The sequence below is a fragment of the Microtus oregoni genome, unplaced genomic scaffold, assembly GCF_018167655.1.
Source record: "Microtus oregoni isolate MIOR12 unplaced genomic scaffold, Mior012 000025F_ref0000491, whole genome shotgun sequence".
Classification (NCBI taxonomy): Eukaryota; Metazoa; Chordata; class Mammalia; order Rodentia; family Cricetidae; genus Microtus; species Microtus oregoni.
This window is the reverse complement of record NW_024543084.1, coordinates 26,283,339-26,311,050: the sequence shown is the minus strand read 5'-3', so window position 1 is coordinate 26,311,050 and position 27,712 is coordinate 26,283,339. Positions and strand designations below refer to the sequence as shown.

Below are 27,712 nucleotides of genomic sequence, written 5' to 3'. Positions count from 1 at the left end.
CCAGCATGCCTGTCTTTCTGAGTGTGTCCCCACCAACTGTAACAGGTGCATCTTCAACACAGACGTGTTCAGTGCTGGAGGTGAGAAGTATAAACACCAGTGCCAGGTGCTCTGAGATCAAGGGGAAGGGAGGCTGGTGGATGTGTGGCCATGCATTTATACACTAAACATAATGCATCTGCCCTGAGCTAACTGTGGGCTAGAGATGACTCTGTTATAAAATGTTTGATATACAAACATGAGGACTGAATTCATTCCCTGAGACACGCATGGTAAGAGAGAACTGACTCCTCCAAGTTACTCTCTGGCTACCATGTGTGCATGTATGCATAACCAGGGAGGAGGAGAGGGAGAGAGAGGGAGAGAAAGAGAAAAAAACAGAAATGGCGGCAGAAGTTTATAATCCCACCTCTGGTTCCCTGACTTGCTGACCAGCTACCCTGCTTGGGGAGCTCCAAGCTGGGGAAAGACCTCATATCAAAAACCAAAATGGAGAATACAGCCCCTGAAAAACAACACCCAATATTGACATCTAGCCTACACACACACACACACACACACACACAATATACACACATATACATGCACACACACACATGCATACACACACATACACATACACACAACAGAAACTTAATAAGCAGGCTGATATTGTATCTCCTCTATCACTGGGAACACTTAGTCCAACCTGCTGACTAACGATCTCTCTTGAACCATCCCAAATATTCCATTTCTGGCTTTTATTGCTTTTCAGATCTTCTCTCTGACAACGGTATGGAAATGAGTCTTTCTTCACAGTTCCAGACATGTCTTGATCTACCTACATCATCTTGGGCAAGGTCTCCCTACTTCGAATCTTGACCTCTTCAAAATCCCACACCTGATTCAGCCCCAAGGGTCTGGTGAGCTGTGTCCTCTGATCTCCCACTGCCGCTGTCGTGTGCACTTTAACTTAGTGACGGACTTCAGTTGTAAATATTGTTAGATTGCGCTTGCTTGAGAGATACCGTGATGGTATCTCTCAGATACCAGGGTGGAATTCTCTGTGTTCTGATCACAAGTGGATTCTAGGCAGAGGCTCTACTTCTGAGACACACCCCCAGCTCCTCACTGGGGGATTCTAGGCAGGGGCTTCATCCCTGAGCCACACATCCAGCCCCTAACTTGAGCTGAACCTGAATTTATTCATAAATTTTCATCCCCTTCCTAATGAGACTCCGGTGAGGAGGGGGAGGGCCACCACCAACAGTTGCAGTATGAAGTAAAATTATCCCACTGGGACTCTTTACCAAATCACCTGTGCTTCCCTTGACAGTGATGCACTCTGGGAGGATGGGGGCATCAAATGTGTCAACAACCTCAGATTTTACCCTCGTGGGGCTCTTCAGCCTCACAGGACCTCATCTCATCCTCTTCTTCCTCGTGGCCACCATGTTCACCACAGGACTGCTAGGCAACACCATACTGATTTTCCTGATGGCCACAGACTCCAGACTCCACACACCCATGTACTTCCTGCTCAGCCAGCTCTCACTTCTGGATATTGGCTTCCCACTGGTCACCATCCCCAAGATGGTGGCTGACTTCCTGCAGGAAAGAAATGTCATAACCTTCGGGGGATGCGCCACCCAGATGTTCTTCCTCATGCTCATGGGTGTCTCTGAGGGTGTCCTTCTTTCCTTCATGTCTTATGACCGCTACGTGGCTGTGTACCACCCCCTGCATTACCAGGTGCTCATGCGAGGCCAGGTGTGTCTGGTGATGGTGGGCGCATCCTGGTTCTCAGGTGCACTTGTGGCCTCCATCCAGACATCCATCACCCTGAGGTTCCCCTACTGTGCCTCACACACGGTGGATCACTTCTTCTGTGAGCTGCCAGCTCTCCTCAAGTTGTCATGCGCAGACACATCCGCCTATGAGTTGGCACTATCCGTCTCTGGGGTACTGATCTTACTGTTGCCCCTGTCTCTCGTCTTTACCTCCTACGGCCATGTTCTGGGGGCTGTGCTGCGCATGCGCTCATCCGAAGCTAGACACAAGGCTTTCACCACATGCTCGTCACACATGGCTGTAGTGGGTCTCTTTTACGGGGCAGCCGTGTTCATGTACATGGTCCCGGGCAGCTACCACAGCCCACAACAGGACAACATGGTATCCCTGTTCTACAGCCTCATCACACCCACCCTCAACCCCCTCATCTACAGCCTGAGGAACAGAGAAGTCCGAATGGCCTTCGTCAAGGCCATGGGCAGGGCAGACTTCAGGGTGAAGCAGTGACGTTCTGGGATGCTGGTTTTCCCAGGAGTCCTTCTGTAAGGCTGGATACATGCGTGGTTTACTGCAACTGGCCAGCTGCCTCCTCCAGGGTGCACTTCTGCCTTCTGTGTGAAAGCTAGAAGTTACACTCCAGCTCGGGGTGCATGCCTGTCACCCCTGCACTCCCGTACAGGGCGCCAAGGCAGTTGAACCCCAGCTCAGGTGCATGCCTGTCATCCCTGCACTCGTACAGGGGCGCCAAGGCAGTTGTACCCCAGCTCAGGTGCATGCCTCTCATCCCTGCACTCGTACAGGGGCGCCAAGGCAGTTGTACCCCAGCTCAGGTGCATGCCTCTCATCCCTGCACTCGTAGAGGGGTGCCAAGGCAGTTGTACCCCAGCTCGGAGTGCATGCCTCTCATCCCTGCACTCATACAGGGGCACCAAGGCAGGACACATAGCAAGAAGCTGCCTCAAAAAATACATTTAACCAGGCACTGGGGGCACATGCCTTTAATTTCAGCACTCAGAAAACAGAGGCAGGTGAACCTCTATGAGTTCAAGGCCGACTGGTCTACAGAGTGAGTTCCAGGACAGCCAGAAATCCTAAGACTGAAAAATCCTGTCTCAAAAAAAAAAAAAAAACACAAAATAATAATAATAGTAATAATAATAATAATGTGTTAATGGGAAGGCAGGTGAGTCAGCCATTTAGAGCACCTGCTGGTTCTATAAGGACCTGTGTTGGGTTCCCAGCACCCATGTCACACAGCTCACAGCCGTCTGTAACTCCAGGAGATCCAATTCTTTCCTCCGGCCTCCTTGGGCACCCACACACATATGGCACATACACACATAATAAATGTTTTGTAAATTATTTAAATAGGAGGGCAAATGTTTTAAGCTGTACAGGTGAAACACCTGTCACCTCAGCACTGGAGAGGTGGAGGCAGGAGGACTGAGATTTCACAGTCAGCCTGAAGAAATGGCTGCAGCCCTGAAGTACTTGCCACATAAGCAGAATGATGTGAGTTCAGATCCCCAGAGCCCACACAAATGCTGGGTGAATGTGATAGCCCACCTCTAATCCCAGCCTCCAAAGGCAGAGATGAGATTCCCCAGAGTAGGCTGGCTAGACAGACTAGACACATCGGTGATCTAGAATAAGGTAGAGGAGTGGAAGAGGAATCCTAACATCAACCCCAAGCCTCCACGTGTGCACACACACATACATATATGCAAGGATGCATACACACATACCAACAGGCCACATATGAAAAATAATGGTAAATACAAGTTAAAAAGTCGCCGGGCAGTGGTGGAACATGCCTTTAATCCCAGCACTCGGGAGGCTGAGGCAAGCAGATCTCTGTGAGTTCGAGGTCAGCATGGTCTACAAGAGCTAGTTCCAGGACAGGCTCCAAAGCTACAGAGAAACCAGGTTTCAAAAAACCAAACAAACAAACAAAAAAAAAAAACAAATTAAAAAGTCGTCCAAGGTCATTCTCGGGTACATATTGAGTTTAAAGCAAACCTGGACTGTTTCCAAAAAGGAACCGTTAACAGATGTGGCCCTTCAATCTTGTATTCACAGAACCACAGAGCAAAATAAACCTCTTTTCCTTATAACTTATCACTCTACAGCCCTGTGTTATAGCCACAGAAAGTGAACAGGGGCAGCTCTAATAGTCAGCCTGCCTCACCCATGACTAACATTTCTACAGTCAGGGAGGAATTGTCTGGTGATTTCCTCCAAACTCCCAGAGGAAGGACGAAGGTTCATATCATATATGAAGGAAATAAACAAAACTTACAAGTCTCAGGAAACTCCTCGGATTTGCAGGGTTTGCGAGGCCTCTCCTCGAGGCTATAAAGCAGTAAGACCTTCTACGGTGGGGACTATGAGATGGAGCTGTCTGCAAGTGGTGCAGCTTTTGTGAGTAGACCATCATCCTGGGGTGAACTTTGGGAGCTGCCTTGAGTCACCCATACTCTTTAGGTGACCCCAATAAAAACATTGGTGCCCTAAACTAGATTGGGAAGAGTGATTTTCTTGGTCTGTGATAAGTGTCTATCAAGACTGAGCAGACCTTTATTCATAACTAACTAGGAAAGTCACAGGGCATGGTGGCACATGCCTTTGATCCCAGTAATTTAGAGAGAGAAAAGCAGGTGTGTATCTGTGAGTTGAGTTCAAGGCCAGCCTAGTCTACTTAGTAAGTTCTAGGCCAGCCAGGGCTACACAGTGAAATCCTGTCTCCAAGAAGGAGGAGAAGGAGGAAACAAAGAGGAGGAGGAAGAAGGAGAAGGAGGAGGAGGAGGAGGAGGAGGAGGAGGAGGAGGAGGAGGAGGAGGAAGAGAAGGAGGAGGAGGAGGAGGAAACAAAGAGGAGGAGGAGGAAGAAGGAGAAGGAGGAGAGGAGGAAGAGAAGGAGGAGGAGGAGGAGGAGGAGGAGGAGGAGGAAGAGGAGGAGGAGGAGGAAACAAACAGGAGGAGGAGGAAGAAGGAGAAGGAGGAGAGGAGGAGGAGGAGGAGGAGGAAGAGAAGGAGGAGGAGGAGGAAGAGAAGGAGGAGGAGGAGGAGGAGGAGGAGGAGGAGGAGGAGGAGGAGAAGAAGAAGAAGAAGAAGAAGAAGAAGAAGAAGAAGAAGAAGAAGAAGAAAAAGAAGAAGAAGAAGAAGAAGAGAGGAAAAAAGTCTTCACGGGCCGGAACTCCAGGATCCAACATCTAAAATCCACAAAGAACAGCCAACAAGACTCTGAAACTTCCAGCCTCTGCTGACCTTGGCAGTAATTTTGCTTAGGTCAGATTTTACCTAAGTAGAAGGTAGAAGACAGACACTCAGGGTGACCCTCGCTAGCCAGGCCACATATAAATTATTCCGCTGTTTTGGTAGTGATAGAGCTGATTGGGGGAATGAGAACTCATCAGGGCTATCAGCTCTGTCGCTAATTGATGCTGCCATTTGTTTCTTTGTTTTTCAAGTTGGATTTCTGTGTAGCCCTAAGTGTTCTGAAAATCACTCTGTAGACCAGGCTGGCCTCTCCTTCCTGAGTGCTGGGATAAAAACATGTGCCACCACTACCCAGTGATGCTGCCATTTTTAAGCTTCTGGTATCACTCACAGTAGACCCAAGGCTTAAGTAAAATTGCTCAACTCAGGATTTCAGGTGGAAAGTGTCTGTATTGCTATTAGTGGCTTAGACAGGGGCTTGATTTGTAAGCCACGGCCCAGTCACTCACTGGGGGTTCTGAGCTACATCCCCACTTCTCCTTTTTCTTTTTCTTTTGGGACAAGCCCTATCCTTAAATTCATCCTGTTTTGTGATTCTTCTGCCTCAGCCTCCCAGAAAACTGTGATAACATGTCTGCATCACCATGCCTAGAAAAGGTCAGAGTGTCTTGATCTTCAGTGGTGGAGTGTTTGTACACATTAGCAAATCTTAAAAGTCAGACTAAATAGGTTTGTTTTTAAATTGCTTATTTATTACTAGTAATGTATTTAGCTGGTGTGTGTGTGTGTGGTCAGAGAACAACGTTCGGCAGTCAGGTCTTCTGCCATGTTGATCCCAGGGATCAAAATCAAGTCAGCCTTGATGGCCAGCCTCTGCCCAGCAAGTCCCCTCACCAGCCCTAAATTTGTTCTTACGTCCTCAGTGTCCTCAAAAATGAGCATCCACAAGATACACGGTGTCCTGGTCACTTTGTTCAGCTTGACCCTAGCTAGAGTTATTTGAGAACCACAGCTGAGAAAATGCCTCTGGGTGAGCTTGTGGGCAAGCCTGAGGCACATTTTCTTGATTGATGTGGAAGGACAAGGTCAGTCCTGGGCTGGTGGTCCTGAGTTCTATAAGAAAGCAGACTGAGCAAGCCATGGGGAACAAAGCAGTCAGTAAGCAGCACCCTCCATGGTCTCTGCTTCAGCTCCTGTCCCCAGGTTCCTGCCCTGCTTAAGTGAGTTTCTGCCTTGGCTTCCTACAATGGTCTGTGATTCAGGATGTGTAACCAAGCAAATCCTTTCCTCACCAAGATCCTTTTTGTCATGGTGGTTTTTTTTCCCATTGGGGAGGGGTGTTAAAGGCAGTGTTTCTCTGTGTAACAGCCCTAGCTGTCCTGGAACTAGCTCTGTAGACCAGGTTGGCCTCAAACTCACAGAGATCGACCTGCCTCTGCCTCCCGAGTGCTGGGATTAAAGTTGTGCATCTCCACTGCCCAGCCTTTGTCATGGTGGAAAGCAAACTAAGTCCCAGCACCCTCATGGCAGCTCATATCTGCCCGTAACTCCACCTCCAGGAGATCTACACTCTCACATAGAGAAAACATCAATGCACATAAAAATAAATAAATCATTTTAAAAGGGGGGGGCTGGAGAGATGGCTCAGAGGTTAAGAGTACTGGCTATTCTTCCAGAAATCCTGAGTTCAATTTTCAGCAACTACATAGTGGCTCACAACCATCTATAATGAGATCTGGTGCTCTTTTCTGACATGCAGGCAGAACACTATACATACTAAATCAATAAATAAATCTTTTTAAAAAGAATGCAAACCTTATAAGGCACATAGCAACTAGATGGACCCAACCAGACAGAAAAAGAGAACATTAACTCTGGACATTAAGACTGGAAGCGATGGTCCTCACCATCTATCCAAGCCCTGAGGAGGCAGGAGGCAGGAGTACGGAGAGTCCTCAGCCATTCTGACCTGCATATCTAGACCCTATCTACAACAGGATAAAACCCAAAAGTATAATCAAGCAACCCTGTCCCACGACCAAGGAGGCTAAGGCAGGAGAATAGTCCTGCCAAGCCAGCAGGCTTACATAGTGAGATGTACACATTGACCGTCTGCCTTGAGCCACGACTCCGCAAAATCTCAACGAATTTGGAAGGAGTTGTAGTTGTGTGTGTGGTTCAGGAGAAAAGTGCTTGCTTGGCTTGTTATGGGTCCTGGGTTCATCCTCTACGCACGAAAAGGGGAGGAAGATCTGGGAAAAGAGAGAGGAGAGAAGATGGAGGAAGGAGAGAGAACGGAAGAAGGAATGAAGGAGGGAGGAAGGGATGAAGGAAGGGAGGGAAGGGAGGGAAGGGAGGGACCAGAAAGCAGGAGCTGTGGTTGAAGCATCTGTGCTCTGTACCGTGCTTCTCACCGTGGACGCTAGGGGGCGCGGTGCCACTTCCAATCCGCACAGCCTCCTTGAAGCTCAGATCCAGAGTTGGGGTAATGCCTGAAGGTCCTGCAGAGTCCCCCAAAAAGCTGGAGACCCAGGAGGAAAGGTTTAAAGCCACACAATTTAGCGCTTTACAACATCAAGGCATGCAGCTAAATAAAAATTTATGAAGGTACTGGAAGGCCATATGATGGGGGCAGGCCTCCGGATCCCCATGCTGGTGGACAAGTGTACAAACGCCATGCCTGGCTGCTCAAATCCCTTTCTTTCTTTTTTCTTTTAATAAGCGTTGTTTTGTCGGGCGGTGGTGGCGCACGCCTTTAATCTCAGTACTCAGGAGGCAAAGGCAAATGCATCTCTGAATTCGAGACCAGCCTGGGCCAGGGCAACACAGAGAAACCCTGATTCGAAAAACAAAAAAACAAAAAAAAAAACACAGAGTTGTTTCATTTTTTTTTTTTAAACGTATGTGTCTGTGTATTTGTCGGGACAGGGGCATGTACATGTGTGTGCGATGTCCTAAGAGCCCAGAGCAGGAGCGAGAATTACAGGCCATTGTGAACTGGAAGCTGGAACTGAACTAGGACCCTCTGCAAGAGCAGAAAATTCTCTTACCTACCATACTGTCTCTCAGATCTCTCCATTCTCTCTCTGTGTGTGTCTCTCTCTCTGTCTCTGTGTGTGTGTGTCTGTCTGTCTCTCTCTGTTTCTCTTTCTGTCTGTCTCTCTCTCTCTCTTTCCGCCCCTCCCCCCCTCGTACCAGGGTAAAAAACATTCAGAAGATGTGGAGGAGTCCCAGCTGCAGGACCCAAATACGCAATCTGGGCTCTCAGAAAACCTGGTTTAGAAGAAAATGGAGGCGGGGAGTGGTTATAGTCAAAACTAGTGAGGTCAGTGGGAACAAGACCTCACATGAGGTTGGGGTACACCCCTCAGCAAGGGAACAGAGACAGCTGCTGTCAAAGGAAGGCAGGGAGCCATTCCCGGAAGAACAGGGTCAGGCAGAGAGGAATGGAAGGGTATTAACCACAGGAATCATGCCCGCTACTGACAGTGCGTCCCTCAGCCCGCAAAAGATAACTAATTTTATCTTTGTTAACAAGGTTTGAATAGGCTATTGGTTCCAGCAGAAGGAAGCCAAGAACCTGTGCCAGGGTCTGGGCAGGACTCACAGTGTCAAGGGAATCCTACTGAACCACGCTCTTCAGGGAGTCACCCAAAGAATCCTAGAGACACTGGCACCACAGGTGTGCAGGGAAAACCTGGAAAGGAGCTACGGTGTCCTCAGCTGGCCTGATAGGAACAGAACACAGAGCAATTAGCCAGCGTCCTAACAAGACCGTGGGGACCAAGCCCAGCATGTGAGGATGAAGGTCAAATCTTGCTCCGCCAAGGCCTTGCACACTCCTTTGTGGGGATAAAGATCTGCATCCACAGGCCATACAGTGTCCAGGACCCTTTCCTAAGAAGCGCTGGCTCAGCTCCCACCAGGAACCCCAAGGCCAGAGGGACACTTCCCATAGGTGAGTGGGCAGAAGGAGAAAGGCAGCCGGCTGTGGAGGGTCCAGCCAAGCCCACTGTGTGACCCTCCCCAAGGCCTCATGAGGTTGTGGCTATAGAAAAGACGACAGTGAACACAGTATGGGCCCCGCGTGGCATTGCTGTCCCTTTTCTGCTCGTTTTGAGACAAGCGTTTATGTAGCCCAGGCTAACCCGGAGCTTGTAATCCTCCTGCTTCGGCCTCCTGAGTGCTGGGGTGACAGATGAGCCCACCATGCTCAGGCTGTCGAGTGTTGTGTTTATCACATGCTGAACCACTGATAGTTTCCCGAGTCCCCTCGTGCATGGATCGAGATAAAGAGCTCTCAGCTGGAGTGCTGAGTGTGATGAGGGCTCCATCCATGTCTCTTCATGTCTTCTGTATCAGCGTCTCATGAATGGTAGAAGTCAGTGAAAGATTTTACAGAGGAGAGGCAGGTCCCCTCACCCTGATTCAGTATCATGTAGAGAGTGACCTAGAGTAAGCCTGGTGCCAAAGAAACCAGTGAAGGGCTAAGGTTGCTAGTCAACAGAGTCAACAGCGACAAGCTGAGAATCAGCACAGGGAGGGAGGCTGGGTGTGGTGATCCACGCCTGTCATCCATGCTTGCCAAAGGCGATGTAGGTCTGCGCTGAATTCCAGACCAGATTGGACTGGAGTGAGACCCCAGTCTCAACAAACCAAAGGTGGAGGGTGTGGTACAGCGGAAGAGGGCCCAGCCATCGGAGTATCCACCTCCAGCACTGCAAACAATAGTCATCTTATTTAAAAATTGAAGAAGAGGGCAGAAGGGGAGAAAGAAGAGGGGTTGGAGAAAGAGCAGGAGGAGGATGAAGAAAGAATGAGGAGAGGGGAAGTAGAGGGTGATGAGGAGCAGTGGCAGACAAGATGGCCAGCACCCTTGGGCAGCCAGTGGCCACCACTGTCCACCCAAGCCCTGCTGGGCAGCTCCGACAGCCAGTGGCCACCACTGTCCACCCAAGCCCTGCTGGGCAGCTCTGACAGCCAGTGGGGATGAGGCTAAGCCAGGAAGCCCAGAGTCAGGCCAGACACTGAGATAGGGTTGACATAGCCTCTGGGGACCTGAGCAAGCCCAGCAAAAATCAGGATACCTGAGGAGTTAAGGGCCCTTGGGTGACAGCTCACAGGAGTTACGACCTTGAGCACAGAATGGTGCTAGGGTCTGAAATTAACTAACCAATTCAGGCAGGCAGGGCTGGAAAGTGGGTAAAAATAAAAAGTGGGTGAAAAAAGTGTGTGTGTGTGTGTGTGTGTGTGTGTGTGTGTGTGTGTGTAAGAGAGAAAGAGAGAGGGAGAGAGACTTTGATTTTCAGGCATCCAAAAAAACATGCTAGTTTTTTCAGATTGTACAGGTTTAGTGGCGCACACCTTTAATCCCAGCACTCTGGAGGCAGAGACAGGCAGATTTCTATGAGTTTGAGGCCAGCCTGGTTATATATCAAGTTCCAGGACAGCAGGACAGCCAGGGCTACATAGAGACCTTGAATTAAAATTCAAAAAAAAATCAGCTGGATAACAAATTACATTCATTATCCAAACTAAGGGGGAGAAAATAGTCCAGGGAAAGCTAGCACTGTGTGATGTGGTCCCTACATCCATCGACAAAGAGCTCGTTCTCTCTCTATCTACCTGTTTATCCATCTATCTAGCATATCTCTCTGTCTCTCTCTCTCTCTCTCTCTCTCTCTCTGTGTGTGTGTGTGTGTGTCTGTGTGTGTGTGTGTCTGTGTGTAGGTAGGTAGGTAGGTATGGAGGTCAGAGGAAAATGTGTAAGATTCTTTTCTCCCTTCACCGTCTGGGACTTGGGGATCAACCTCAGGTTGTCAGACTCGGCAGCAAGCTCCCTTACCCCCTGAGCTGTCTTGCTAGCCTGGATTCCCTTCTATTTTAAGCAGACCTGCTTCTGGCCACACATTCAGGAAATGATCAGCGGAGCTTGGAAACACATACCTGTCATCCACGCACTGGGGGGGTGGAGGCAGGAGAATCAGGAATCCAAAGTTAGCCTTGGAACATAGAGTTCAAGTCCCAACTGAGCTACAAAAATCTCAAAAAGACAAAACGACAGCAGCAAAAGAGGAAATGAAATCACTGTTCATTAAACCTTGGGTCTGGAACTCCCTGCACAGACCCATGTGTTAGAGGCTGGAGAAGAGGCTCAGTGCAGCTGAGCTGATTTGTGCTGCTCCTACAGAACGCCCCTCAGTTCCCAGTGCCCATGTGAGGCAACTCAAAAACCAACTGTAACTCCAGCTGCGGGGGAACCAGTGCCCTATTCTGGACTTCTAAGGCTCTGCACACACACACACACACACACACACACACACACACACACGAGAGAGAGAGAGAGAGAGAGAGAGAGAGAGAGAGAGAGAGAAACACTGGAGGGGAGGAGATGGAAAAGCAAACACTGGAGCCAGGCATGGTGGAGCATGTCTATAACCCCAGCACTGTGAGCTCAAGGGAAGCCTGAACTACATAGTGAGACTGTATCTCAAAAAAAAAAAAAAAAAAAAAAAAAACAGGAAGGGATAGCATACAACTTTGAATCCCAACACTTGGGAGGCAGAGGTAGATGGGTCTCTGGGTTCGAAGCCAGCCTGGTCTACAGAGCAAGTTCCAGGACAGCTAGGACTATGTAGAGAACCCCTGTATCGAAAAATCAAAATAATAGTAGTAATAATAGTAAATAATGATGTTAATAAAAAGACTCGGTCATCAGCCTTTGTCACTATTGGGAAACAGTGACATGTTTAGGAGGCAGAGCCTAGTGGGAAAGGCACTGGGACTCTGGCCCCCTCCTTCTCTCTCTTCCTCTGCCACACCCACCACAGCAGACTGTTTCACACTGCCCCAGCCAGGCACGAGGCTGGGACTGGAGCCGCTGGAGCTCTGAGCCTAGATAAGCTGTCCTGCTGTGCATTGGTTGACTCAAGCTTTTGCGACAGTGTTGTAAATCTGATAAACATGCTATCTCAGACAATGTACCCGCTCCTACATAGCACCGCTTTTACCTTTTCCCCCTTCAGGAGCCTTGCGCATGCTAAGAGAGCACTCTGCCACTGAGTCATCCCCACCCTATTACTGTGGGACTCTAGGCAGAGGCTCCACTGCAGAATCTCCAGAAAGGGGCTGGGGGCGTGGCTCAGGGGTGGAGCCCCTGCCTAGAATTCCCCCGTGAGGGTCTCATCTGAGCAAAGAAAGGGATACAATCTAGGTATACAGGGGTGAGGGGTTGGTGTGGGGGCACGACGGACAGAAGGACGAACCTCGGTCAGCACCGTGAACAGATCCAGTTTCTTACTTATTCTAGGCCGGCCATGGAAGGCGCCAACCTCAGCGGGGTCTCTGAGTTCCTGCTGCTGGGCCTGTCACAGGACCCCAGGCAGCAGGAGCTGCTCTTTTCCCTCTTCCTGAGCATGTACCTACTCACAGACCTGGGGAACCTGCTCATCATTTTGGCCATTGCCACTGACCCCAGGCTCCACACACCCATGTACTACTTCCTGACCAACCTGGCCTTTGTAGATATGTGCTTCACCTCTACCACCATCCCCAAGATGCTGGCCAACCATGTGTCAGGACACAAAAGCATCTCCTACCCTGGTTGTCTCACACAGATGTTTTTCTTCATCTGGTTTGCCGGCATCGACAGCTTCCTGCTGACTGCCATGGCCTATGACCACTACGTGGCCATCTGTCACCCTCTACACTATACTACATCCATCACGCCCCGCCTCTGTGGCCTCCTGGTTACTGCCTCCTGGACCTCAGCCTTCGTAAATGCCCTGACCCACACAGTCCTCCTGACTCACCTCTCATTCTGTGCCCGCAACCAGATCCCCCACTTCTTCTGTGACCTCAGCCCACTGCTGAAGCTGGCCTGTTCAGATACGTCTCTCAACAACATCATGGTGTACACCGTGGGCGCACTGCCCATCATCACCCCTTTCATGGGTATCTTGATCTCCTACATGCGCATCTTCGCAACAGTGCTGAAGATCCCATCTGCGGGAGGGAAGCAGAAGGCATTCTCCACCTGTGGCTCCCATCTCTCCGTGGTATCCCTGTTCTACGGGACACTCATCGGGGTATACTTCAGCCCCACATCCTCCCACACAGCCCAGAAGGACACAGCAGCTGCAGTGATGTACACCGTGGTCACCCCCATGCTGAACCCCTTCATCTATACCCTGAGGAACAGGGACATGAAAGGTGCCCTGGGAACCCTTTTCCGAAGGAAGATGGTCTTTGTTGGGTAGCCCCAGGGTTGGGAGTTGTTCAGAAGGGCAGAAGTTAAGCCCCTTTGTCCTGAACTGCCCAGACATTCACCACATGGCTTTAATTCATCAATTTTATTCTCCCGAAGTTGTCTACAAAACAGTTGTTTTCTTTAGGCTGTGTGTGTGTGCGTGTGAGTGCATGCATGTGTGCGGTGCCCATGGAGCCCAGAACAAAGCATTGGATCCTTAGAACTGGAGTTACAAGAGACTGTGAGTCACCTGAAATGGTGCTGGAAACCAAATTCAAGTCCCCTAGAAGAGCAATAAGTGCTCTTAGCTACTGAGCTGTCCTTCCAGAATGGCCCTTATCCCATGGTGGAAGGGAAAGAGCAAGGCAAAGAAGGACAGAGGAAGAAAGGAGGGAGGAACAGACAGCTTTACATCTAACCTCCCCCATCATAACAACCACATTTTCACACTGATTGGATCACTCCCATAATTCTAGTTATAGAATTAATTATTTCTCCCTAACTGTGCTATCCTGGACACACCAGATTTTGTCCAGTCTTGGATGGACAGAGTTAGTACTTGGGTGAAAGAATTAACTTTTTAAGATTTATTTTCTACCTGGGTATTCTGGTATATTTGTTTGTGTGTGTGTGTCTGTGTATGTGTGTGTGTGTGTGTAAGTGCAGTGCCCAAAGGGGCCAGGAGAGGGCAGTGTCAGATCTCCTGATGCTGGGAACCAAACTCAGATCCTCTGCAAGGGCAGCAAATGCTCTTAACCACTGAACCATCTCTCTAGCCTCCAAAGTGGAATCAATTATCCATTCTAGTCTTGTGACCTCATCACCTCTCATTGGCCACAACTCCCGTGGTGGTCCACTGGGGGTTCCAAGCTTCTTCCTTCTTGCCCCTCCTCCAGTACTAAGTCCTGCCCTATCTGTGTCCTGGGCCCTGGCTCTGTCTATCCTACACACTGCACAGGTGCCAACCTCTGGTCTTCCCATCACAATCCTGCATCCTGCAACTTCAGTCAGTCACAAGCAACCATGCATGGTCCAAAACAATGTCAAGTAGAAAATTCCAGACTCTAGGCTGTCCACCAAGCTTGACCACCTGACTTTGATCCCTGGGACTGGCATGGTGGAAGCAGCAAACGGACTCTTGCATAACCTGCTCTGAGTCCACATGCCTGCCACAGCAGCCACAGCCACATAACCTGCTCTGAGTCCACATGCCTGCCACAGCAACCACACCCACATAACCTGCTCTGAGTCCACATGCCTGCCACAGCAACCACAGCCACATAACCTGCTCTGAGTCCACATGCCTGCCACAGCAACCACAGCCACATAACCTGCTCTGAGTCCACATGCCTGCCACAGCAACCACAGCCACATAACCTGCTCTGAGTCCACATGCCTGCCACAGCAACCACAGCCACATAACCTGCTCTGAGTCCACATGCCTGCCACAGCAACCACAGCCACATAACCTGCTCTGAGTCCACATGCCTGCCACAGCAACCACAGCCACATAACCTGCTCTGAGTCCACATGCCTGCCACAGCAACCACAGCCACATAACCTGCTCTGAGTCCACATGCCTGCCACAGCAACCACAGCCACATAACCTGCTCTGAGTCCACATGCCTGCCACAGCAGCCACAGCCACATAACCTGCTCTGAGTCCACATGCCTGCCACAGCAACCACAGCCACATAACCTGCTCTGAGTCCACATGCCTGCCACAGCAACCACAGCCACATAACCTGCTCTGAGTCCACATGCCTGCCACAGCAACCACAGCCACATAACCTGCTCTGAGTCCACATGCCTGCCACAGCAACCACAGCCACATAACCTGCTCTGAGTCCACATGCCTGCCACAGCAACCACAGCCACATAACCTGCTCTGAGTCCACATGCCTGCCACAGCAACCACAGCCACATAACCTGCTCTGAGACCACATGCCTGCCACAGCAACCACAGCCACATAACCTGCTCTGAGTCCACATGCCTGCCACAGCAACCACAGCCACATAACCTGCTCTGAGTCCACATGCCTGCCACAGCCACATAACCTGTTCTGAGTCCACATGCCTGCCACAGCAGCCACACCCACATATGCACACAAAATAAATTCATTAAAATGTAAAAGAAAAAAGGAAAGTTCAAAAAACAAATCCTAAGATTTAAATTATTTTATTTTATTTGTATGCGTATGAATGCTTGCCTACATGTGTGCCTGAGCACTGTGTGTGTACAGTGACTGTGGGAGCCAGAAGTTGTTGGCTCCCCTAGAGCTGGAATTACAGATGGTTGTGAACCTCCGTGTAGATGCTGGGAACTGAACCCGGGTCCTCTGCAAGAGCAGCCAGTCAGTGCCCTTAACCATGGAGCCATATCTCTAACACCCAAATTCCCAATCATTTGGCATTCTTCCCACGTGATTATATCTCATGCTGTTCCACTCCATCCCTCCCAGGATGGGAGTACCCCTCTCTTCTTCTCTACCCACCCATCCATGACTTAACTATCCCAGTTTCAGGCTAAGCATGTAGGCGCTGGGTGTTTATTTTCAAATAGCATCTCCATCCTCTGTCTCAGAGCCTGTGCCAAGAGCTCCTGTGGCTTCATACACATCCTGTCATCTCCTGATATCCCAAGATGGACAAGAACAATATGGTGACATAGCTGAAAGCTAAGCATAGTGGTGCGCACCTGGGGGAGTGCACATCTGAGGGGTTCTCACTTGGGGATGCATACCTGGGGGATGCACACCTGGGGGTGCACTCCTGGGGGTGCACATCTGGGGGAATGCACACCTGGGGGTGCACACCTGGGGGTTCACACCTGGGGGATTCACACCTGGGGGCTGGGTGGGAGAGTGTGGAGTTTAAGGCCAGCCTGGGACAGAGTGAGGTCTTGAAGAGAACGGAGAGTGGAAGAGAGGTAGGGAGAGATGGGGACAGGAAGGGAAAAGGAGAAAAAGAGAGGGAGGGAGAAAGAAGTCAAAAATGGTAAGGGGGAAAGAGAGAGAGGAGATCGTGTTGGTATAACTTTATCACTGTTTATTCTGTCACTAGTTCTTTATTGTTAGGGCTCTGTTGTGCCTGACTTATAAATTCATCTTTAACATTTTTTACATGTGTACGTATGGAAGTACACCTGTGTCATGACACCGTGGAGGTCAGGGGACAACTTGTGGATGTTGGTTCTTTCCTTCGAAGTCAGGAAGTCGGGTCATCAGGCTTGGTCACAAGCACCTCTACCCGCTGAGCCATCTCAAATGTAGTCCTGGCTGCCCTGGAACTCACTCTGTAGACCAGGCTGGCCTTGAACTCACAGGAATCCTTCTGCCTCTGCCTCCTGAGTGCTGGGATTAAAGGTGTACACCACCACCCATCTTAGATTAATCCTTTTTTAAAAAATATTGTTTATTCTGTGTGTATATGTGTGTGCGCACATGTGCATGTGCGTGTGTGTGTGTGTGTCCACAGAGGCCACAGGAGGGCATCAGGTCCTTTGCAGCTGGACTTACAGGTGATTGTGAGCTGCCAAATGTGAGTGCTGGGATCTGAACTCTGGTCCATGTTAAAACACCAATCACTCTTAGCCACTGAGCAGTCTCTCTGGCCCTACTAACAAATCTTTAATAAAGATGTTTAACTGTGGTTACCTGGTTAACTGACCACAGATGTTTCACCATGGTTACCTGGTTAACTGACCACAGATATTTAACCATGGTTACCTGGTTAACTGACCACAGATGTTTGAGTGTGGATACCTGGTTAACTGAACACAGATGTTTGACTGTGGATACGTGGTTAGCTGAACACAGATGTTTGACGGTGGATACCTGATTAACTGACCACAGATGTTTAACTGTGGATACCTGGCTAACTGAACACAGATGTATAACAGAGGTTACCTGGTTAACTGAACACAGATGTTTAACCATGGTTACCTGGTTAACCAACCACAGATGTTTAACTGTGGTTACCTAGTTAACTGAACACAGATGTTTAACTCTGGTTACCTGATTAACTGAACACAGATGTTTGAGCGTGGATACCTGGTTAACTGAACACACATGTTTGAGTGAATACCTGGTTAACTGACCACAGATGTTTAACCGTGTTTACCTATGACAGTCATGTTGGTTGGTTTAGGAAATGACTAAGGAGTCATTGCAAGCTCTTAATAAATGCAGCTCTCACCTGTCATCACAGGGGCTTCTTTTTGCCGCAGATGGGGGCTATTACAGAGACACACAACTGGACAAATGCAGAGAACAAGTGACCATGGGGACATAGTCCTAAATGGGACATCTGTAACACAACCCTAGGTTCAGAGCACATCATGGAAAGAGGCAGAGAGGACTGCAAGATAGTTTTAGTCATGAAGGGGAAGCTGCACCCACAACCCCAACCCCATGTCATCTTTTTTTTTTAATTTTTCGTTTTTTGAAGACAGGGTTTCTCTGTAGCTTTGGAGCCTGTCCTGGAACTCGCTCTTGTAGACCAGGCTGGCCTCAAACTTACAGAGATCTGCATGCCTCTGCCTCCTGAGTGCTGGGATTAAAGGTGTGCGCCACCACTGCCTCCCATATTATCCAAACAAGACATGCACCATGATGCTGTGCCCACACAGGTGGAGCCGAGCGAGCATCTGAGCAAAGCTAGTCCTCCCTCAGCCTCACACTGTCCTCTGAGACAACACAAAGGCCGACATGTTGGGAAACTGGCTCAGCAGACTAAGGCACTTGCTGCCAGGCTTTATATCCAAACTGGATCCCCAGAACTCACGAGAGAGCAGAGAACTTATCCACACAAGTGGTCCTTTGACCTCCATACACGTGCCATGGTTCACACCCCGCCAGATGCATGTATACTCAGGAAAAATAAATGTAATTTTAAGCCAGGGCAAGTGGAGAGGGGAGTGCACGCCTTTAATCCCAGCACTTGGCAGGCAGAGACAGGTGGATCTCTCTGAGTTTGAGGCCAGCCTGGTCTACAGAGTGAGTTCTAGAACAGTCAGGGCTGTAACAGAGAGAAACCCTGTATCAAAAGAATCAAAAGAAAGAAAGAAAATAATTTTAAATATTTTAAGATTGTGTGTGTGTTCTCCCTAGAGCCGAGGGTAGTTGTGAGCTGCCTGGGAATCAAACTCTTCTAGAGCAACAAATGTTCTTAACCACCGAACCATCTCTCTAGACCACTGTTTTATTTTGTTCTTGAGGAAAATAAAAACCTTATTATAGAGCCTTGGCTAGTCTGGAACTCTCCATCTAACCCAAGCTGGACAGATTGCAGCTGCCAGGTCCCAAAGACACTTGAGACAAGTCTCGCTCAGTCCCTATGGCTCCCCCACACACACATTCTCACCCTACCCCTACTCTAAACCTCTCCGGTTCCCCCAGTGTCCCTTCCCATATCACTCAGCCACTTTGGTTCTCTCTGCCTTCCTTTGTGTCTTCCCTTCCTCTCTCACTCTCCCGGACCCCCACGGCTCAGTTCAGTCTGGGCCCTTCCCGACGCCCCTGGCCATATTCTCCCACCTGTCTGAAATAAACCTCTCCCCAAGTGATGTAGGTGGGCCTTCTGTCTATGTGTTACTTTCATTGGTTAATAAAGAGACTGCCTTGGCCTTTTGATAGGGCAGAAAATTAGGTGGGCGGAGTAGACCTAACAGAATGTTGGGAAGAAGGGAAGTGAGGCAGACTCCATGGAGCCAGCCGCCAGGTCAGACACACTGAATCTTTCCTGGTAAGCCACCACCTTGTGGTACAACACAGATAACTAAATATGGGTTAAAGCAAGATGTGAGAATTAGCCAATAAGAGGCTGGAACTAATGGGCCAGGCAGTGTTTAAAGGAATACAGTTTCCGTGTAATTATTCTGGGGCTAAGCTAGCCATGCGGGACCCGGGTGGGATGAAAAGCAGGCCTGCTCGCCTCATCACTACACCCAATCCTAGCCATCATGCCCTCTAGGTTCTCGGAGAGCTGAGATTACAAGTGTGTGCCACCATACTTGGTGACATTGTTGGGAGGGGGGCTGGTGGCATAGATTTTATTGTGGTTCGAATGTAAGATACTCACCAGAGGTTTGTGTGTCTGAATTCTTCGTACCCAGCAGGTGGCACTATTTGGATAGCTTATGCATCTTTAGGATAGGAGGCCTAGCTGGGAGAAGTGGCCAAGGCGAGATTTTGATAATAATACCCACTTCCTACTTCTCTGCTTCCTCATCTGCCTATATTAATAAGTAACAGCAGCAAGATCACACCTCCCAGATGGAGACACTCCTCCATGCCTCCCCTGACCACACCTCCCAGATGGAGACGTGTCTCCATGCCTCATCCTGCAAACTGTGAACTGAAATAAATGCTTCCTCCTCTCCCATGTCAGTAACAAGAACAGTCACTACACAAGTTGAATCAAAACAAATGTATTTATTTATAAAGTCATTCCTGAGATGTTTTGTTGTGGAGAACTGACTAGCATAATCTTGGACTTTCGACTGAAGGAAACCTCCTTACTTTAGTGATTTCTCAGTCTCAGGTATTTTGTTATAGCAACAAAGAACAGATGAAGGTACTGAAGATGGAGAATGGGATGAGCACACGGAGCAGCAGTTCAGTGGGTGAGAGCACAGGCTACTCCTTGCAAAGCACCCGATTCCATTCCCAGCACCCACTTGGGTGGCTCACAAGCACCTGTAACTCCAACTCCAGGGCATCCAACCCCCTCTCCTGGTCTCCTCAAACACCTACACCTGCACATTCTTCTCTCCAGACATATGTATCAGTGCCCGGGACCAACTGACTCAATGGCAGAAGTGCCACTCAGGCTAGAGAACCCAGCAAGAAGTCAGTACTACCTGCTAAAATGAAAACAAAGACCTAATTCATCAGAGTTCTGGGAAAGTCTGAATGACTAAGCTGGCTTCTGGCTAACTGTTCATGCTAACTGAAGTATATCAACCCAAAATATGGTTTTTATTCTTAAAAGTTCGCCCTGAGAAAGGTTCAGGGCTGCACTGAGATCCTGACCACCCAGGGTAGTTGCCACCTGGCTAATAAAGAACTCTATTGGCTTAAGCTGGTGTCTGAGTGGTCTTCTCTGATGGGTACCCCACAACCCATACATGTAACTTTGTCCATAGAAATTATTTTATGTGCATTGCTGTTTTGCTTGAATGTATGTTTGTATGAAGGTGTCAAATCCCCAGGAACTAGAGCTACAGACAACTGTGAGCGACCATGTGGGTGCTGGGAATTGAACCCAGGCCCTCTGGAAGAGCAGCCAGTGAGTGTTCTCAACCGATGAGCCATCTGCTCTATCGGAGACCTGCTTCACACCCCATAACACACATCAGAAGGGTCACAAATCTGTAACTCCAGATCTGAGGGATTTAACGCCCACTCTGGCATTCCTAGGGACCCACACATACACACACAGAAAGACACGCAGGTACATTAAATAAAATAATTTGGTGACTTTCGGGCTCCTAACCTGAAGGGTCTGTTTTTGCTTAGGAAGAGTCAAAGGGAAGCTGCATCCCCCAAGCACGCCTTTTTGGTCTCCCTTCTCTGTCTGGGCGGGTTTCTGGAGCCCCTCAAGCACAGCCTGGATTTGGGGTCAACACATGTTGAAATAGGAAGCGGCGGGGCTGCGTTCCCAGCACCCCGGCCGCCTGCATGGCTAGCTTATGCACGAAATAACAACACACAAACTGTATTCATTTAATCACTGCTTGGCCCATTTCTATCTAGCCTCTTCTAGGCTAATTCTCACATATTAATTTAGCCCATTTCTAATCATCTGTGTAGCGTCCCTAGGTGTGCTTACCGGGAAGATTCTAGCCTATGTCCATCCTGGGTCAGAGCTTCATCGCGTGCATCTGCCTGGGAGCTGGGAGCATGGCGTCTCTCTGAGGCGTCTGCTCCCAAGAGGAGAGTTGTGGAGTCTGAGCTCACTTCCTCTTCCTCCCAGCGTTCTGTTCTGTTTACTCCTCCCACCTATCTTCTAACCAATGAGGGCCAAGCAGTTTTTTTTTATTTAACCAATGACCTTCCTCCATCAAACACATATACATAGATATATGTAACAGTAAAATAAATCCTGAGAGAGCGAGAGAAGAGAAAGAAGGCACAGACCTCTCCCTGCAGAGACAAGTTGTGGCGGCAGGGACAGCCGCCTGGACACAGCTGCCAGGAGAGAGACCAGTGCTACAACAGAAAGACTGCTCCACACAGCTGCAGGACCATGCAGTCCAGGGTCCGAGGGAGTCATCAGGAAACGCTGGCCCCCTCCCACGTGTTGCAGGACCCCGGAAACCCTGAGGCTGCAGAAGCCAGCAGCCCTTGCTCATTCTTCCTCCACATAGCACAGAACCAGCTGGAGCCAGAGAGATCAGAGGACTTCACCTTTAACTCCAGCAGCTGTGCTAGTAATTATCTCTGTAAACAAGCAAGGCTCTCAGCCTTGATTTGAGCAGGGGCACCTCTTTCCACAGTGGGCAGCAGTTCATACTCATAGCTGGCCTGGCCAAAGGTCTGAGATTAAAGTGACCGTTAAGTATTCTGCTAGAAATGAGCCATCTCCATTGCCACCTCTCACCTGGAGTTCAAAGAGGACCTCAGAGGAGGGGGACAGAAAGAACATAAGAGCTGGAGGATGGGGAGGACGGGGAGGATGGGGAGGTCAGGGAGGATGGGGAGGATGGGAAGGATGGGGAGGTCGATGAGGAAGGGGAGGTCAGAGGGGATAGGGAGGACGGGGAGGACAGGAAAATGGGGAGGTCAGAGGGGATGGAGAGAATGGAGGGGATGGAGAGGGTGAGGAGGACAGGGAGGATGGGGAGGACGGAGAGGAATGGGGAGGACAGGGAGGATGGGGAGGATGAGGAGGATGAGGAGGATGGGGAGGACGAGGAAGACAGGGAGAACAAGGAGGACGGGGAGGACAGGGAGGAGTGCTGGGAAATGCTGTATTTTGGACACAACAGGGCCATTGCACTCATGAACTGACTGTAGCTGCGGGAACTACACAGGATCAAGCCAAGAAGAGAGTCGGCATTTCAACAGGGAGTGTTAATTGCACTACAGGTTATAGGCATACATACATACATACATGCATGCATACATGCATACATACACACATGCAAACATGCATGCATATATACATACATACATACAGAGAGAGAAAATGCAGGGAGTAGGCGGGAGACATGTTGAGAAGGTGGCAAGGGAGTAGTAGAAGGGGATTCATGGGATCAAGCTATATTGTATACACATATGAAGTTGTCAAAAAGGGCCACCGAGCTGGTTCAGCAGGTAAAGGCACTTGTTTGCCGAGCTTGATGACCTGAGTTTGATCCCTAGGAGCCATATTATAGAAGGAGAGAACTGTCTCCTCCAAATTGTCTCCCCCACCCCCACACACACAAATAAATGTAAAACAATTCTCTTAAAGAAACTGGAAAAAGGCTCGGGAGGCAGAGGCAGGCGGATCTCTGTGAGTTCGAGACCAGCCTGGTCTACAAGAGCTAGTTCCAGGACAGGCTCCAAAACCACAGAGAAACCCTGTCTCGAAAAACCAAAAAAAAAAAAAAAAAAAAAAAAAAAAAGAAAGAAAGAAACTGGAAAAAGGTAACCATTAACCCAGCTACAAAACCTGAGATCTACTATGGTGACCTGCCCACATGAAATACCTGGGCAATAATAGTACAAAAGTTGTAGAAGTAACCAATCACTCCCTGATGGAATTAAGGTCCATCACATGAGAGAGAATCTGTTCCTGACACTGCTCCTATGACCTAAAACCTGAGGCTAGATAAGTCATGAGGCTAGGGTAAAACCCATGCTGTTGGTTCACTAAAGAAACAGCAATAAAATGTCTTTTAGTGACATTCTACTATAGCCATAGATCAGTGTCTTGCTTAGCCATCATCAGAAAACCTTCTCTTGAGTGGGAGGGAACTAACACAAAGACCCACAACTGTACCGTGTGTGGAGAGTGGGAGACCTTGGGGCAACTCAGCCCTAAATACAAAGTCTTCATCAAACCTCAGGCTTCAGAGAGCTGTGCAGAAGAGGAGGCAGAAGGGGTGGAGGGCACCGAGGAAATGGGTCTTCTAGATGCAGATATGAACTCACAGAGACTGTGCCAGCCTGCACAGGGCCTGCATAGGTCTAAACCTGATGGGATTCCAGTGCTGAAGGGGGAGTGAATATGAACCCCATTTCTAGCCCAGAAACTACCTCCAGTTGACAACTGCTTGCAGAGGAACACTTAGTTTTCCCCGGGGGGAGAGGGGGGCTCAGTACACGAACCACACTTAAGGGAGGCCCTGTGCCCAGCCGTAGATGGCCAACGTGAAAACAACTCAATGATAATTTTTCAGAATTTTTACTCATATTGCTTTGTTTGATCATTTTTGTATATTATGGTTTCCAATTTTGTGTTTTCATGGGACTGTATATGTGTGTTTCTTTTTTAAAAAATATTTATTTGTTTATTTATTATACAATATTCTGTCCGCTTGTATGCCTGCAGGCCAGAAGAGGGCGCCAGACCTCATTGCAGATGATTGTGAGCCACCATTTGGTTGCTGGAAATTGAACTCAGGACCTTTGGAAGAGCAGGCAATGCTCTTAACCTCTGAGCCATCTCTCCAGCCCTATATGTGTGTTTCTTGTGCTTTTTCTTTGTTTTGGTTTTTTCTTCTGGTTTGTTTCCTTTTTTGTTTGCCTATTTGTTTTTGTTGTTGTTTTCTAAAGAAAGAGAGAAAGAAGGAATGGAGTTGGGTGGGTGGAGAGGCTCTGGGAGGAATTGAGAGGGGGAAACAATGATCAGATTTATTGGATGGAAAATTTTCAAAGAAAAAATAAAAACTATTCTTTAAAAGAGTAAATTCCAACTTTTATTTTGGAAGCAGACATTCCTGCCCCACCCTTAGGTCCAAGAGAAATATTATTATCTCTACAGCAACCAAACAAACCTGCCTTCTGCTTCACAAAGGAAGGCTATGCCCAATAGGCAAATACACTGCTCCACAGGGGAAGCTATACTTCATAGGCAAACAACCTTGGAGGTAGCTGGAACCCAGGCTTCCACACCCCTGGGACCAGATATTAGAATCATGAATGGAACTGTCCCCTGATAGCAGCAATGACACCCCTTGACTGACCACTGTGAATAATCTTGGCTGGCCCTGGACCAGAAGAGGCTGTCCATGGCATTGGCTAGTGGCTCTGTGTGTGGACTCTGGAGTCAAGACCCCATGTTCAAATCCTAGCTCTGACACTTGAGTAGGCTACTAGCTATGAAAAGCATTGGTTGCTCCTACAGAAACCTGGGTTCAGTGCCAACACCTCCATTGGGTGGCTCACAGACACCTGTAACTCTGGAGGAGATCTGGTGCCCCCTTCTGGCCTTCAAGGGCACTGCATGCATGTGATGTACAAACTACACATAGATACACATATACACATAAAATACTAATACATACATATTTTTTATATTTTTAAAGGTAAAACACAGTGTCTGTCTCTTGGGAGATTGCAAAACTGCATGCAATTCAATTGAAGGCACTTGGCAGAGAGCCGCAGGCACAATGGGGCCAATCAATGTTAACTGTAATTATTATTAATTACCCCACTATGCTGCCAAGCCTGTGGCCCTGCCTGTTTTGTAGCTCTCTAAACCACACAGTGCTGCTCAGCATTGCAAGGACATCAGACCACACCTTGGTCCTCTCAGCCGTGCTGGAAATGAAATCCCAGGGCTGACACTGGGAACAGAACCTGGGGTTCACATCCTAGTCCTGTGCTCTGCCACAGATCCAGCATGCCAGTCCCTTGAGTTCTTCTTAATAAATGGGAGCGTCACGGTTTCTAAATCAGACACTCCCGTTCAAATCCCGACTAGCTACGAGCCTGCTGACTGGCCCTGGGTGAGCAGTTTTCAGATGTGGAAGTTAGGCAGAGCCCATGAGATGAGCCCTAGGTACAAAGCAAAGCCAGAAGCCAGGGCAGATGAAGAGGGTGGCCAGCCAGCAGCGTTAGCGTTAGCGAGAAAGTGCAGTGCTGGGCCCACCCGTTTCACTACCTTGGCTGCAGAGAAGGAGGTGGGGCAGGAGCTCTTGATGTCACCGGGAGAAGGCTGATACAGTTAGCTTCTGCCTTTCATGAATATGTAGTGGGTGGAACAAGGTGGGTGACTAGGGTCAAATGACGTAAGAGAGTCTTTTCCCCACCTCAAAAGTGGCGTGTAGAGGGGCTGGAGAAATGGCTCAGAGGTTAAAAGCATTGCCTGCTCTTCCAAAGGTCCTGCCTGAGTTCAATTCCCAGCAACCACGTGGTGGCTCACAACCATCTGTAATGAGGTCTGGTACCCTCTTCTGGCCTGCAGGCATACACACAGACAGAATATTGTATACATAACAAATAAATAAATATATTTTTTAAAAAAAGTGGTGTGTAGAGACCCAGGGCACCAACTGACTTGATGGCTCCCACCTGTGCTGTTATCCCAGCACTCGGGAGTGAGGCAGGAAGGATGCATGGAGGCTAGCCTGGGCTGCATAGCAATACCCCGTCCCATGAAAACTAAAACATGGGCCACACACATGGTGGCACAATCCTTTAATCTCAGCATTTAAGGTAGAGGCAGGTGGATTTCTGTGAGTTCAGGCCAGTCTCGCCTACATAATGAGTTCCAGGTTCGCTTAGGCTGCATAGTGAGATGGGGAGGTCTCAAAAACAAAAAGAAAAAAAAATTGGCCACAGAAACGCTGGACAATCAGCACCCTCCAGGCACAGATCACAAAGAAGAGGGACTGGTGGGAAAGACCTGTGCCCTCTGGCGCCCCAACAGGCTGGCTGTGGTACTGCAACCCCATTGAACCTAGTAGTAACCAGTTTATTTGAAGGTTGGGGTCTCCTGGCCTCCCTGTTCCTATGTCTTTGGATCACCTCCCATATCCACTCCGATATCTTGTGTCAAGATTGCTTCTGCAACACCCAGACTGAGACAGTTGTTTGCACTGTTGAAGTGGTCAGTCTCACCCCACAAGACTGAGTCACTGTGTCTACCATGTCACCCAAACCTCACACTGGGCAGGGGAGATGGCTCAGTGGGTAAAGGAGAAGAGAGAGAGAGAGAGAGAGAGAGAGAGAGAGAGAGAGAGAGAGAGCTGACCCAGCCTGGATCATAATTCTGTTCTACAAACGACTTCGAGTCTCATGTCCAAAGCCTATCCTCAAGTGGAGAAAAGGGGACTACCCTCTTTTTGAGCTATAAATGATATCTTCTAACTGACCCTTCCTTGGGTGCACACAGACTGGACAGTCATCCCAGACCTCCCCTCGGGGACCAGGAACTCCAAAAGTCTTTCCACCCTTAGCCAGGACTTCCCAAATGTCCCTGGGGCAGAGACACAGAAAGGCTTCATGTTTATCCCTAAGGCTACAGGGCAGAGAACAAAGAGGATGTGGTTGGGGACAGGGGCTCAACCCCCTAGTCCACTTGTAGCATCAGGTTCCAACCTGGAGCTCCCTGAGCGAGGGACAGGTCCAGATACCAGGGCCTGCTCTGTGAGGCCATACCCAGGAAAACGGGTTCTGCGGACCAGATCCCCTTCCTGAGCCGCTGCTGTGAGACCTGGAATTAGCCACAGCACCTGCGGGGGGGGGGGGGGGGACAGGCACCTGGGGCAGTAGGGACTGAGCCAGGTGACCTTGAATGACTCAGTGTTAGGTGGTTGATTCAGCCACGTGGGGTGGGCGGGGGGCTAAAGACCTCACGTCAGCCCAGCATCAGTGTCTGCCGAGTCACTGAGAAGCTGGGTGGCCACAAGGGAGCTAGGACCTCAGGTCCCTGTCTGTGCACTGGGGAGGGGCGGGATGCCATGTGGCCCATAAATAGAACCCCTGGCTAGAATCCCCCGGGAAAAGTCATGAGTGGGCAGAGAAACATTTGCTGAGTGTGGGGTAAGGCTCTGAGTTCCATACACAGCACTACAAAAACTCTGGTGAAGTGTGTGTAGTGTGTAGCCAGGGCTGTGATAAGGCCTGCGACCCCAGTACTCCGCCAGACTCTGTGAAGTGTGTGTAGTGTGTAGCCAGGGCTGTGATAAGGCCTGCGACCCCAGTACTCCGCCAGACTCTGTGAAATGTGTGTAGTGTGTAGCCAGGGCTGTGGGAAGGTGTGCAACCTCAGTACTCCGCTAGACCGAGAGGAGAGACTCATGAGTTCCAAGGTAGCCTGCGCTACATTGGAAGATCCTGTCTCAGAGTGAAAGTGTCTCCCTGTTAGGCCTGTGACAGGTATGATGTGCCAGCAGTCTCCTTTGGGAGCCTTGGTGACCTGCCCCTGAAGTTTTTTCCTTGACACTCTGAAGAGATATATTTAACCCAGTCTGCTTTAGTCACAAAAGGAAACTGAGCTGTGTGGTGAGAACACAGATCAAGAGAAGGGGTAGAGAAAG

The 27,712-nt window shown here is 49.2% G+C and overlaps 2 protein-coding genes across 2 annotated transcripts; both read left to right on the top strand.

The window, feature by feature from the left end:
• Positions 1–1,332: 1,332 nt before the first annotated feature.
• LOC121462474 (olfactory receptor 2Z1-like) lies at positions 1,333–2,277 on the top strand. Its single transcript, XM_041674054.1, has one exon. It carries the CDS (start codon positions 1,333–1,335, stop codon positions 2,275–2,277), a length of 945 nt encoding a protein of 314 aa, XP_041529988.1.
• Positions 2,278–12,304: 10,027 nt separating this feature from the next.
• Positions 12,305–13,246, top strand: LOC121462541 (olfactory receptor 1F1-like). The gene has a single exon (XM_041674187.1). It carries the CDS (start codon positions 12,305–12,307, stop codon positions 13,244–13,246), a length of 942 nt encoding a protein of 313 aa, XP_041530121.1.
• The last annotated feature ends 14,466 nt before the right edge of the window (positions 13,247–27,712 follow it).